General features: G+C 34.4%; 1 protein-coding gene across 1 annotated transcript; it reads right to left on the bottom strand.

Moving 5' to 3' along the window:
• Window positions 1-387: 387 nt before the first annotated feature.
• LOC110671546 (serine/threonine-protein kinase VIK) lies at window positions 388-8,219 on the bottom strand. Its single transcript, XM_021834028.2, has 11 exons — window positions 7,735-8,219; window positions 7,469-7,543; window positions 6,219-6,335; window positions 4,926-5,020; window positions 4,298-4,418; window positions 4,102-4,181; window positions 2,111-2,170; window positions 1,764-1,885; window positions 1,588-1,673; window positions 1,394-1,509; window positions 388-942 (listed from the first exon to the last, which is right to left on the bottom strand). Exons 1-11 carry the CDS (start codon window positions 8,050-8,052, stop codon window positions 813-815), a joined length of 1,320 nt encoding a protein of 439 aa, XP_021689720.2. The 5' UTR covers window positions 8,053-8,219; the 3' UTR covers window positions 388-812.
• Between the last annotated feature and the right edge of the window lie 6,066 nt (window positions 8,220-14,285).

The raw sequence follows: 14,285 nt of genomic DNA, 5'->3' as shown, positions 1-14,285 counted from the left end.
TTCATTTACAGTTTTAAGTTAAAGATGGGTTTGACTGGTTTTGATTCTGACTTGATTTAAACCAGTCTAATTCCGAATCGGCCCTTGGCCTGGTCTAGTCATGAAACAGCGTAAGCGTAGTGGCTCTTCGACGTAATGATGAGCATCCAGACGATGTAAGATGGTGGCCTGTGAAGAAGGCACAACCCTCTTATGTGATAACCGCATCCTAGCACAAAGAAAACTGCTCAAGTGCTATTCGTTGTGCAACAGGCTTACCCAATTTTTTTTGTTCTTTATTTTTTTCCAGAAAAGGAAGTGAAAAGTCTAGGCTAAAACGAAATTGGAAAGGGCACTGTAATTTGTAGGACGCGCTTAAAATGACCTACATTTAGAGAGTCCAGGAAAGAAAGTAAATGTCTACTTCTATGAGATGAAGTCTTGCATATACAAGAAAAACACCTAGGAGCTTCACAAGTTTGAACATTTACCGTTGCCAACTCTCATATCTCACAAAATCACAGCAAATTACAATTGGAAAACAATGGAAAATACCTGTCAGAGAATGAACATATTTATGCATCTTAATTGAATGATATTTACTTGAACGGCTCACTTGAGATCAATATGAAAAGACCAGTGAATAACAATTCTGACTCTGAAAATCTGGTGCATTTCGTGACAAACCAGCAACAGTAGTAACTCACAATCTTTCTAAATTGAATCTATTCACAGGTCATAACTCCATCTGCACAATTGTGGGTTCAAGAAATGATAAATGAGTGGCAAATATCTTATATATCTTATATTTGGCCGTGTCATCTTTCTCAGTGTTATGCATTGAATATGCTCCTTATAGAGTGATCTGCAGGTAAAATTTCCTTAATCTTTTCAAGCCGCTTGAGAATATCCAAAAAGGAAGGTCTTCTGTTCATATCAGCAGCCCAACACTGATCTGTTAATCTAATAACAAAGGAAGGAAGGAAGGAAGAAATTAGCAATTAATAATGATCAGCAAGCATGGGAATGAGGTTGGACAGTGCCTTGGAAGGAAATTTCAAGCTAAAAAACACATTGAGTATTAACCATTATATTAAGATGATAAACAGATAGAAAACTACAAATGAACCTACAATGTCACTTTCTTAAAACCTTAGTAAGCGAAAACCAGAAAACTACAATGATAAATGAATATCAACACTTATTTTTTCATTTATTTTTGAAATTCTACAATGTAAACTTGGTATGTTGGTTGTTTCAATCGATTTACTAGCTTAAGAGGTGAACTGACGGTCCTTTTGTTTTCTTAACATACATTCCCCATCATTCATCATTTATTTCACTGTGTGGGAGGTAGGGAGAGGGGGGAGGGAGGAGAATCTGATTAACAGGAAATATATCAAAATGGACTTACTCTCTCAGTTCAGGGGTAAATCCTTTGGCACGAAATGTTGGTCTGTGCCCCTCTGCCACAATCTTGGCTGCTTCATAAGGCTCATAATTTGCAAGTGGTGGTTCCCCTTCAAGCATCTGCATTAGGGAAGAAAATGCATTACATCTCATTTTGACTTTGCTTCATTATGGTGTCCTAGAGAAACCAAAAATTACCTCGTATAGTATCATCGCAAAAGAGAAAACATCAACCTTCTTATCATATTTCCGGTGCTTGAAAACTTCAGGAGCCATATACCGATCTTTTGTTTTATTCCAAGAAAGCAATGAAAAATAAGAATATATTTCATTCGATTATAATTTTACAACTTACAAGAGACATTAACACTCACAGCTCCCTGTCTCGCCAGTCATTTTGTAAACATCATGAGAATTCTGAACTTTGATGAGCTTGCTTAGTCCAAAATCTCCAACTTTCAAATGGTCAGCATTGGAGTTGACTAAAAGAACATTCCTAAGATTTATAGAAAAAATTTAATAGGTAAAAAGGGAAAAGAAGCTGGAACTGTCTGCTCAATATTCTCAATTCTGGAAGCAAGAATGTCAGGAAATGCTAAAACTGCAAATTTACTATGCTAAATTTAATGCGCTGCTTAAAGCTTTAAACCACAGAATGATTAACAAGAAGTTAATTAAAGACATGATTGTTTTTCCAGAAGAATTTGATAAATAATCTCACCTTGGTTTCAGGTCTCTGTGAATAATAACATTTGGCTCATTGTGAAGATAAGTCATGCCTCTGATCACATAGAATTTACAAAATGTACATTAGCACAGTAACAGATTTTACTGAAATTGCATATACAACTTAATAGAATTTTTACGGCAACATATAAAATAATTTTCTTGTTTTTTGTTTCCTCAGGTAAATGAAATATGGTATAATGCTATATTATACAAAGCTAAATTGCCTGCAAATATTTCATTCTCCTCCTTGTTTAATTATTAGAACTGATCCAAGAAAATAAACAATAAAGTAATATCTGCTTATGACCAGCTAAGAAAAAAAAAAAAAAACCAAGCATATAAAAGCCACATAATGTGATATAAATGGGCCGCACAGCCCTCTAATGCAGGGATGGATCTAGGAATTTTCTTCTATGGGGGCAAACAAAATTATATAAGCATATTCTGATTGATCAAAATAACCAACTAACCAACAATCAAAACTATTTTATTATTTTACAATTGTTCACCGGGCAAATAAAAGCCACATAATGTGATATAAATAGGCCGGCGTAGCCCTCAAATGCAGAGATGGATCTAGGAATTTTCTTCTATGAGGGCAAACAAAATTATATATGCGTATTCTAATTAATCAAAATAACCAACTAACCAACAATCAAAACTATTTTATTATTTTACAATTGTTCCCTTCGTGTTTTCATATTTTGATAACATTAAATAAATTTTTTCATTTTTAACACTATCAAATACATCTTTATCAATAAAAGTAACTAAACAATCATTTATTAAGGCATCTCCCATATGATTACGCAATCAATTTTTTGCGATCTTTATTGAAGAAAATATATTTCTATAGATCATGTTGCAACTCGTAAAATAAAAGATAATTTCAGAAGCAAATTCACCAAGGATAAACCACATTATTTGATAATTGATTTTCCTATGAGAAATTTATCCATAGCCCTTGGCATAATTTTTTTAATTATAATAGAAACAATGAATTAATCATATTATTAATCTCTAATTTTGACACTAATTTTAAATGGCTACATTCCTCCAAATAACAAAAAATTGAAAATAACATAGCATGAATAATAAATGTGTAGATATGGAAAAAATTTGGGAATTTAGGTTATATTTTCAATAAAAGACAAATATGAAAGAAAATAAATTTACACAATTAGACAATTAAATCTAAGAAAGTTAAAATAAAATTAAAAAGAAAATTAAAGATAAAAAGGTGAAACTAACCTGAGAGTATTTTTTTATTTTTCTGTAAAGATAAGTGAATCACAATTTTTCCTTTGTCTCCTAATACTTCTTGGCTTTTCTACTACTTGAGATGTGCACCTATGGTTGTATTTGAGATTTGGTTCATGAGTTTCTCTTTTTCAATTTTACAATGTTGCTTGAGAGATGAAGAGTGAAGAAGAAGCTTGAAGTGGAAAGAGTTCTTTTTTTTTTTTTTTTTTTCTCTTCAGTTTCAAGTTTCAACGTGAAAAGAGGAAGGAAAGAGCTAAAAAAGGTGGGAAGAGTTGAAAAAAGTGGAACCAAAGTGAGAGAAAAAGAAGAAAGCATTGTCTTGAAAAAGAAGGGAGTAGTGCCTTGAAAAAGAAAAAAGTTGTATCCTAGAAACGAAAATGTTTGACTTTTATCAACTTAATTATTAAGAGAATATAATGGGGCAATTTTAAAACATAAAGTGGGGGCAATTTTGAAATTATAATTCAACAATTAGCAGAATTTTTAAGGGGTCTGGGGGCAAGTGCCTCCATTACCCCTATTATACATCTGTCCCTGCTCTAATGTTCCAATTTGAATGTGATATAAGATTTACCGGTATAATTAGTAAAGCCAAAATGATACATCTTTACCATGGAATTATAGATTGAAAGACTAACTACCAACAACAAACCAAATATACAGGTACAAAATCCCCACATTCCATCAGTAGCAAGCACAGCAAATGAAAGCTTGCAATACCTGGCAATATCCAATGCAAAGTTAATGGCTGTTGAAGGACTTAGTGCACCCTTTTCCTTAAGGTACTGATGAAGATCACCCTATGACAACAAATGAATGCTATGATCAAGCAAGATTCATTATAAAGGTAAATTTCCATAGGCTTTGTGAAGGGAATATGAGATTTGGAACAAAAACGGATATTGAGATCATATACCCCTCGTAAATACTCAGTGATCAACATAAGGGGCTTCTTCTCAGTGACAGCTCCTAGAAATTGGACTATATTTGGGTGGCGAAGCTTCACTAGCAAATTAACCTCATGCCTGAAATCCTGACTGAATTTGGAAAGTGAAAGATGTGTAAGGGAAACCATAATATATTAAAGGACAGAGTTGAATGAAAGTAGAATATATAGCTACAGTAAGCAAAATATCAATCAATTCCTAAGAATTATGGCCACCTATAATACTTAGTATAAGAGAAGTCTTAGTCTCCATCACGATTAAAATTCAAGCAGAGAATCATCATCATCATCAGAGAAGAATTCTGGGAGAATCATGTAAAAGTAGTTCCCATGCCTTTCAGAGTAAGAAAATATATCAGTCCAATCTTTTATTTTGGTTCTGATTAACTTTCATTAAAATGAAGTTCAGAGCATAGCGTAATACCTATTTGTAGAAAACTAACACATCTTTTGAAGAAGTTTATAGTAAGGATAGGCTAATGATGTCATCTTTTGTGTTGGTTATAAGTTATAGTTGATCAGAGTTTATGTATCAATAAAAATGATTATTTGCAACCATAATAGGATGCATAAGCACAATCCAACTTGAAGGACTCACATCACCAATCTATCATCTGAAAGGGATGGTAGAATGCGCTTGACAGCTACAGGTGTTCCACGCCAATAGGCTTTCAAAATCTCCCCAAATGATCCCTAAAACATGAAGCACTATTAGCAGTAGAATTTACATGTAGATTTAGAGAAAAGGCACTGAGAACTTGAAAGATGACCACTGCAATTTAAGAAACAGGTGACTTTACATTGAGCAAATTGGGAGAACCAGAAATTTAATGTTTGAAAATCAAATTAAGCTATAATAACATTATACCTCTCTTCATGTAATGTTTTCAACTATATGTAGTGACTAAAAAAGGTGCTAGATTTTATTTATAAGTTCAAAGTAATTCTTCACTTGAAGTGCTAAAAATATAAGATAATTCATCACTTAACAAATTCATAAAGCATAGATGATCTACGAAAGGAATGTTGGGCTACACCATTAAAATTTGAAAGTTTCACCTGAGTGTCTAGACCTTTCACTTCAGAGAAACATTTTTACTTTTCTTTTCAACAGGGATAATTCCCAAATAAATTATGTTGCACTTTATTTTCCTTTTCAATTTTCCCTTATGTGAAAAGTAAACAGGAATTTTACATATAGCCACTTTTATACTTATGTTAATAGAGAAACAAAATATCCACTTAGAGGAAAACTCAGACTAATAAGTTTATGTCAGTGGCAACATTGATATTTAATGGGAGCAGTACCAATTGCAGTGCCAGGCTTGGAGGCTGATGGTACTAATATGGCTCTTCCACTAGTTGCAAATTAATTGATGGAATGAACAAGTCTAAGGGTCCAAAACAATAAACAACAATATAAAACTCCAGGTATATGATAAGGAGTGAATTTTTTTGTCATACTAGGTTCAAGCAACTTCAGCATTTTCATAAACATCACTTTCATGAATCAGCGAATTCTATTAAGGATTGAGTTTGATTGCATAACATGGCAGCCTACTTAAAACAGGTAAAATCTTCCATAATAAAATTGAAAAAACTAATAAGCTTCCACGTTATGACTATTCACACAAAAAGTTATTTTCCACTATGCAAGTCATAGACAAGCTTCAAACACAAACCCTGTTTCAAAGATGACATAATCTTCAAAAACCACTAATAATCACAGGCACTACTAGTTGCTGCAGATTAACAGCCATAGTATCCCACTTATAATGTTCAAATGAAAACTTAACCATCTTCACAATAATAAGCATAGCTTCATAAAACAGTTCTTCAAATAGATTCATAATAATCTGCACAATCAGGAACCAAAAAGATAAAACCACACCTTTCCAATAATTGCTGAGTTTGAAAAATCGAGCTCAGATGGGTCAATTTCCCAGTCACACTTGTTTGGTAGGGGTGGTGGAACAGGCTTTGGTTCAAAATGGCTTCCATTTTGGCCCTGCAGTTTGAGTTCACAACTTAGGTAGGTCCCACATAAATAACTGAAAAACAGAATGAACAGAAACAAAAGCATCTATATGATATATAAAGCACATGCATATGATATTGACAGTATGCATAAAAAGTAAGCATGAGAGCTCAGTATCCATTTGTATCTTCCAGAAAATTGATATATGTGTCTGTTGAAGTATTATCACATCAAAAAGAATACACAAGCTCAAGCTTTGAATTTTGAACTTGCTATCAATGCAATATGAATCATCTTAGACAATGTAAGCCAACTTCTGATGTACGGCAAAATATATTATTACGAGCATCTAACATTACGGGAGTCATCAGCACAAGTTTTAAAAAATACAAGGAACCAGGCCTGGGAACTTCAAATCCAAACACCACATAAAGCTAACCCCAATGCCTGAAGGCTCATGATAAAGCACCACTAGCATAGCACATATAAGTTACCGCTAACTGAAAAAACAAGACTGCAAGAGGTACAAGTTAATCCCAATAAAAGTTGAAAGCAAGTACCAAGAAAAGGTACCATTCATTAAATTTTGTTCATTCACAAGCAGTTTAGTTTTGGAAGGGTTGATAAGCAGGTAAAAACTTCATTATAAGGTCAAAGTAAAATATTTTTCTTCTTTTTTAGTGAAAGTGAAATGTATGCCATTAATTGACCAATAAATCCACAATAGACACAATATATAGATTCATGGTTTAAAAATTTGAGAAGATCGTTATGCAGGTGAGGTGATCATAAATTCATAATAGTTAATGTTGGAAGAGACTACCTGAAGCTACTATCTCCTAACCTTTTTTTTTTTTAACCCACATTCATTTTGTATGTTATGAAACGAAACAATAGATATAAAATATTAAGTCAGAAACCCCCAAAGGCATGACTGAACAATTGCTGATGCATACTGTGAAAACATGTAAACATCTGAAATTTCTTTAGTAATGAACTGTGCAGCCTGCCATTTATCAAATATTTCCTTCAGAAACAGAATTTGTTATTCCACCATCAAATGCAGACAAACACAAATGTAAAGACAAGTTCACGGGCTTGAAAATTAAGGGCAAAAAGTTATGGTTGAAAATAACGAAGAGAAGAGGAAGCACAGCACTTACATAGGACAAACCACCATATGATTTTAAAAGCTCAATCATGGCGTGCTTTTTTGCTCCTTCTGCATCGGCCAAAGGCTGCCATGACAAAGATTAAAAGTTCAATTAAGGATATTAAGCTCAGAGCAATTCTTCTCTGTATAAATTTAAAATTATTCAGAAATGTACAGAAAGAAATCGGACATTCGCCATATATAATCAAATTAAATTGAATTCTGGAACAGTGAACAAGTAGACGGCAAAGAATATAAAACGACAAGAAACAATACCGTATTCTTCCATCGATCCTGGGCGTTGACATCAGCGCCAAACTCGATCAAACACTTGGCAACGTCGATCCACCCATGGAGTGAGGCAACATGGAGAGAAGTGCGGCTATCGTAATCCCTAGCGTGGACAAGCGATGGATCTTCCTCAAGAAGCTTCCGAACAGCAGCGGCATCGTTTTGGTGAGCGTGCCACAGTATCATTGAAGTCCTGCTGACTCTGGCTTTCTCCTTTTGCTTGGCCGAAGAAGGTGGTGGAGGTCCACGCTCGCCGGACGCAACATCGCCAACGGAGGAGGATGAGGAATTGCCAGAGCTCATGGGGATACGGCGGATCGGATCAGAAGAGAAGATTGTTTTTCAGTTGCTTTTGGAGAGCGCGTGTACTGCATGTAAGTTAAGTTTCTTGGATATTGGGACTGAGTGATGGAAACGGGGGAAGACGGAAAGGGGGTGGGTTTGCATCCGTTATTCCGGTTTTACTTTTTCAACCGAAAATATGGAGTATTTATTATTTGAATTTATTTATATAATATATATTTTTTTATAATAATGTTATCTATTATATTTTAAATAAATATAATTTAAATATTTTTATAATTATTAAAATATAAATTATTGACAAAAATAATTTTATATAAATTAATAATAATTGAATTTTGATAATTTAAAATAAATTTTAATTAATTTGAGGGGAGTTGAATTTAGATTTAAAAATTATTTGTATAATAATTTATATAAAATAATAAAAAATAAATATATTAATAAATCTCTCAAAATTAAAATCATTTAAACAGTTTTTTTAAATTAATAATAAAAATTATGTATAGTAAATAATAATATATCTATATAATAATATATTAGAATATACTTTAAATAATTTGAAATTAGTCTCTAGGAGACATCCCTGGTTTCCATGCCCGTCCTTTGGATTCCATACCCTTCAATTTGGGTTTTTTATACCTACCTTACCCTTTTTCCTCCTTCTTCCTCTCAAAAACTTTGATCTGATTCACTCTCTATCATCTTATGCTAGACAACTTCCTTTTCCTCCCTCTTCCTCTCAACTGCTTTGATCTGAATTACTCTCTATCATCTTATGCTTGACAGCATTTATTTCTTCAAATTACTAGCTTCTTCCTCTACTATATTAGACACCCTTATTTATTACCCACCAATCACCATTACTTCTCACTCCAATTTTCATTGTCTCTTGCTTAATACACCTAAGATGTCTGCTAATGAGGTGAATATAACGGAATTGGCCAATATGGCTCAGCAACTTAAATGTGATGATCCTATCTTAGATCTTATTGCAGAGTCTGAACAAAGCCAAAATGTGCAGGAAAAATTTTAAGTAGGGAAACTCATCACCGATAAGACCATCAGCCTCAATGTGATCAAAAAAATTCTTCTTAAGTCTTGGAGAACAAGAAAAGAGTTTCAAGTCACAGCGAAAAGGCAAAATACATTCATTTTTTCTTTTGAGCACTCTATTGATGTGAAGTATGTGCTGAACAATCGACCGTGGTCTATCCATAACCAGCTTCTGCCAATTCGTGACTAGCCTCGGATGTGCCATTTAAAGATTTGGATTTTAATGACACTCCTATATGGGTTGAAGTGCATGGTCTGCCCCCCAATCAATTGAATTCTAGAAATGCTCAAGTTATAGGCAACTTCATGGGAAAATTCCTTGATGTTTATCTCACACAAGATGGGGTCCTGGGTTTTCCACACTTCTTGTAACGCCATCACTTTAGGTAGTCCGTACATTATACTTTTCCGATAAATAACGTCTGCCCAGACAGCCAGGATAACTAGAACTACACTCCAACTAGAGTGAGGAGCCATAAATAACTCAAATAACGATAAGAAAAATTTAAGAAAAATTTTAGAAATACAATACAACAAAGTTAAGTGAGCCGATGCTTTGGCGATGGGTGACCTAACGGAAAGTAGCGGTGAAGACAGCTAGTAACCCTAAACCTGAGGGGAACCCTATAAAATAATTTTTGGGATGCCAGAGAAGAGTTACGGTGCCCTAGATAGTATTAGAATGTCAAGAAAATGCTTAGACAAATTTTTAAATCGGTACAGACAATTTTAGCTCGTTAAGCTAAACGGAGGACATTTTAGTCATTTCGCCTTCAGAGATGATTTTTGGCCAACTTATCTAATTAAGTAAATAAATTATATGACATAAAATATGAATAAATATTTAAAAAAAAATAATGGAAAAATAGAAAAAGAAAAGAAATGAAAGAAAAGAAAAATTTACATTTATGACATAAGCTTATATGATGTCATAATGACATCATAAAAAGAGATAACCAATGGGAAATTAACACACAATTGAAAGGGATAAGGAAGAGTTTAAATAGAGACAAATTTCATTAAAAATTTAATTTTTCTTCTTCTTTTCCAAGAATGGCCGAACCATTGCTTCTCCTTTCCTCCATTGATACTCTTCCTCCAAGCTTCAAATCTTACCAATTCTCACCATAAAATTTCCTAGTCTCTTCATTAAACCTTAATCTTATACCTTAGAGAGTCTATTAGTAGCAAAAAGAAGCAAAGAATTTGGAGTTTTACAAGCTTGGATACCTCTTGAACAAGGTTAGTGCTATGTAACTCTTTCTTTCTTCTTAAACTATGTTAAGCATGCATAAGGAAGTAAAAATTGAAAGAAATTAAAAAGGATTGTCGAGTATATTACATGGCCAAATTTCGGCCAGCCTAGGGTAGTGATAGAAAATGGAATTAATTGTAATAAAATCCAATCTCTAACTTAGAATAGATGGAAGACAAGATATATATGATAATTGGTATAAGGTTTGCATGATTTGAGAAATTTTGAGTTAGGGTTTGAATTAATTTTGGTACCTTGATGTTATGGCTTGAGATTAATTTTGTTGAGACTGTTTGTTGATCATTTAAAGTGTTATGAATGATAAATTGTAGTTGGGAGTAACGAGGAAAGAATATTGGGAGTGCTTCTCTTATGCAGGAATTCGGACCTATGAGTCCACTGTACTATTTGAGTCATAACTGTAATTGTGTGACTCCAATTGGTATGAGGCCAATTGAAGGTGAAACTAGACTCAAAATACTCCATTTTTCATGAAGAAATCCTACCCAAATTCTATCAAAATCTTGGTCAATTTACTGTCCCAATCAGGGTATTCAAACACTAAACCCAGAAAAATGACCAAATGTCATTTGGCCATAACTCCCTCTAGACAGGTCCAAATGACCTGAATTTTATACCATTGGAAAAATTAGACATAGGACTACAACTTTCATTGAGAACACTAAGCCCAGAAATGCTTCTAACCAAATGAAATTGTTGACTCAAATTAGGATATCAAACTGACCTACACCATTTTGCCCAAAATTTCCTGGACTAAAGCTCACCCGACCAGTTTTGGCAAGATGGCCATAACTTGGTCTACAAAAACCCAAATTCACTGAAACTAGTGGCAAAATTTCTATAAGACATAGATTTACAAAATTGGTCTTTTGACCAAAATCCAGACACTAAGGAAACTAAGCCAATTTATTATTTTAAATTAGTATATGAATTCTGGAAATGTTCTAAGTGATCATTTGACCCCAGAACACTCATTTAGCCATATCTCCCACTAGGAAGCTCTAATTAGGATAAGCCATACTTATCTGGAACCCTAAGAAATAGGACTCCAACTTTGTTTTAGACTTAGTCCTTAAATTATGAATATAAGAACCTTAAAATGGGAGTCAAAGTTTCTGACCTGAACATGAATCCTGGTAGAACAGGATACATGAGTCCAGGCTAGTGATTTGGCCATAATTAATTCTATAAAACTTGAAAAATTGTAATAAAAATTTTTGAGTGACTATAAGACATAGGGTAACAACTTCTATGAAGAACCTTAGACCTAAAAATGACTATAACATGACCAATTAATTAGACAAAAATAGACTCTAGAAACTACCAAATTCTGGACCTTGAGAAAGGTTCATACACTAACTTAGCTTATGATATGAAATAAAATAGAATACTTTTTAAGTATAAAAATGACATGAATTAATGAAACTATAGGTATGAAATAACATTATTTTGCCCAAAGTATACCTAGACTCATTTATATAGCTTGGATCGATTGGTATACTAATTAGGGACTATATATTACAGTACTGTCCACAGGGATAATCATTGACAGACAATATATGTCTAAGATGATTGTTATACTGGCTTTATGCCTGCCCGATGGCTATAATGCCAATTTTCATTATTACTAGCTTATGCCTTCCTGCTGGCCTTGTGCTTGATATTAACGTTGTCTACTGGGTAGACATACGAATGTCTAACTAGTATACTCTCGTGTATCTAGTCTTTATAGTCTGTCATAGGTTACTTGGGTAAAGATAAAAGCAATAAGCCATAAATATAAATAAGTACATGAGAAAATCATTAATATAAATTTTATAAGACTGAATATAAGGTATATGCACAGAAAAGATTCCTATTAGCTTATTTACTTTCAAAGTTCTAGAAAACATGTAAATGATTTTAAATACATGAAAATTGATATTTATTTATAAGGTTATCTGTAGAAATAATTATTTTAAATTGTTTAGTTATTTTTCCTTTCTTTTTTGCACCACTAAGTATTATGCTTAGCACGTTGGTTCTTACCACACGTAGGTATTGGAGAGCAACAGCAGTCGCAACAGTAGTAGGAGAGTACAGATAGAGCGGATCAGATCTGCTATAGGGTCGGTGTCACCTCACTAGTTCATTTTTGGTAGGGCTCATGTGTATTTAAATTTTGCATTTTGGATCACTGTACATAAGTAAATGGTGTAAATTATTTTAAGACATAATTATATTTTTGGATTATATATAAATTATAAATATTGTACTTGACTCTATATGAATGAAATGAGTTATTTTATTTTCTTGAAAAATTTATATGAGCAATTGAGACTTGATGTAATGAATAAATAGATGTAAAGGATATGAATTGTTTTAACAGGTAACATGAAACCTACCATGCACTAATAGAATAGAGGGGACTCTGTCTGGGTCTCCATAAAAATAAAATGGGAAAAAAAATTTCTACACATAAGATAATATAATTGAATTAATATTGTACACGACAAGACAGGATAGGGTGCTTCGACACAGAATGTAGTACACCTTACTCGGCTATACTATAGACGGGTGAGGGGTGTTACATTTATTGGTATCAGAGCAAAGGTTTAGGCATTCCTAGGCATAGGTAGATTGAAAGATATAGTGTGTATAACATGCATGAGCCCTTATTTAGGAATCGAGGTGACACTAATGCAGATCTGCTCTTTTTTTATTTTATAGGATTGATGGAGTTCTATCCTTCAGAGGAAGTGAGCCCTTATTTAGGAATCGAGGTGACACTAATGCAGATCTACTCTTTGTTTATTTTATAGGATTGATGGAGTTCTATCCTTCAGAGGAAGGGTCTTATAGACCAGTGGAGGAGGAGGAGATTGGTAGTCATGCACCTATCCGCAGTCAAGGGCGAAACAGGAGAGAGGAGTCATCCTGGGGTACAGCGGGTAGAACGCAGCAGGCGTTTTTAGAGTAAATGACTCAGACGCTCCGCCAGTTTATTGGAGCCACCTCACAGCCTACACAACGGTCCCCACTAGAGAAGTTAAAAAAGTATGGGGCCATTGACTTTATGGGTAAGAAGAAGGATGATCCATCTGCTACTGAGCATTGGCTAGAGTGGACTGAGAGAGTGCTGAAACAATTACATTACATGCCAGAGCAGCAGCTAGAGTGCGCTCTGTCGTTACTACAGGAGGAAGCCTATCAGTGGTGGGATACGATTTCCAGAGCGGTACAGCCGACGGAGCTTACTTGGGACTTCTTCTTGACTGAGTTCAAGAAGAAGTATATTAGTCACATATACTTAAAGGCTAGAAGGAGAGAGTTTCTGACCTTGAGGCAGAGACAGTTAACGGTATCTGAGTATGAGAGAGAGTTTGTGAGGCTAGGTAGATATGCACGGTAGGTAATGCCTACAGAGACAGAGAGGTGTCATAGGTTCGAGGATGGACTAAATGATAATATCAGAATTATAGTAATGACACATGGGTATACGGATTTCTCTTGACTAGTGGCTGCATCACTTAATGTGGAGAGAGTACGAAATGAGGAGCAGTCTAGAAGAGATAGACAGCGAAAGAGGAGTTTTGGACAAGGTCAGTCCAGTATACCAGTTTTTGAGGGTAAGAGGCCTAAGGTTTCCCAGGACCAAGGCCAGAGACAGGGGTCTCAGTTTACTCAGAGAGGAGGACAGTCCAGAGCATCAGTGGAGAGTTCTCCAGGCACAGCAGTAGAGGGATTACCCTCCATACCATTATGCACCTACTGTGAAAGGAGGCACCAAGGAGAGTGCCGATTGTTGACTAGGAGATGCTTCCAATGCGGAGCTACTGACCATTTTTTATGGGATTGTCCCCATAGGAGTGTTCCCATTGCCCCACCACTGACTGAGAGATCTGCCCTTGCAGTTCAGATG

Source organism: Hevea brasiliensis, chromosome 9 (genome assembly GCF_030052815.1).
Source record: "Hevea brasiliensis isolate MT/VB/25A 57/8 chromosome 9, ASM3005281v1, whole genome shotgun sequence".
In the NCBI taxonomy this organism is placed as follows: Eukaryota; Viridiplantae; Streptophyta; class Magnoliopsida; order Malpighiales; family Euphorbiaceae; genus Hevea; species Hevea brasiliensis.
This window is presented reverse-complemented; position numbering and strand designations above follow the sequence as displayed.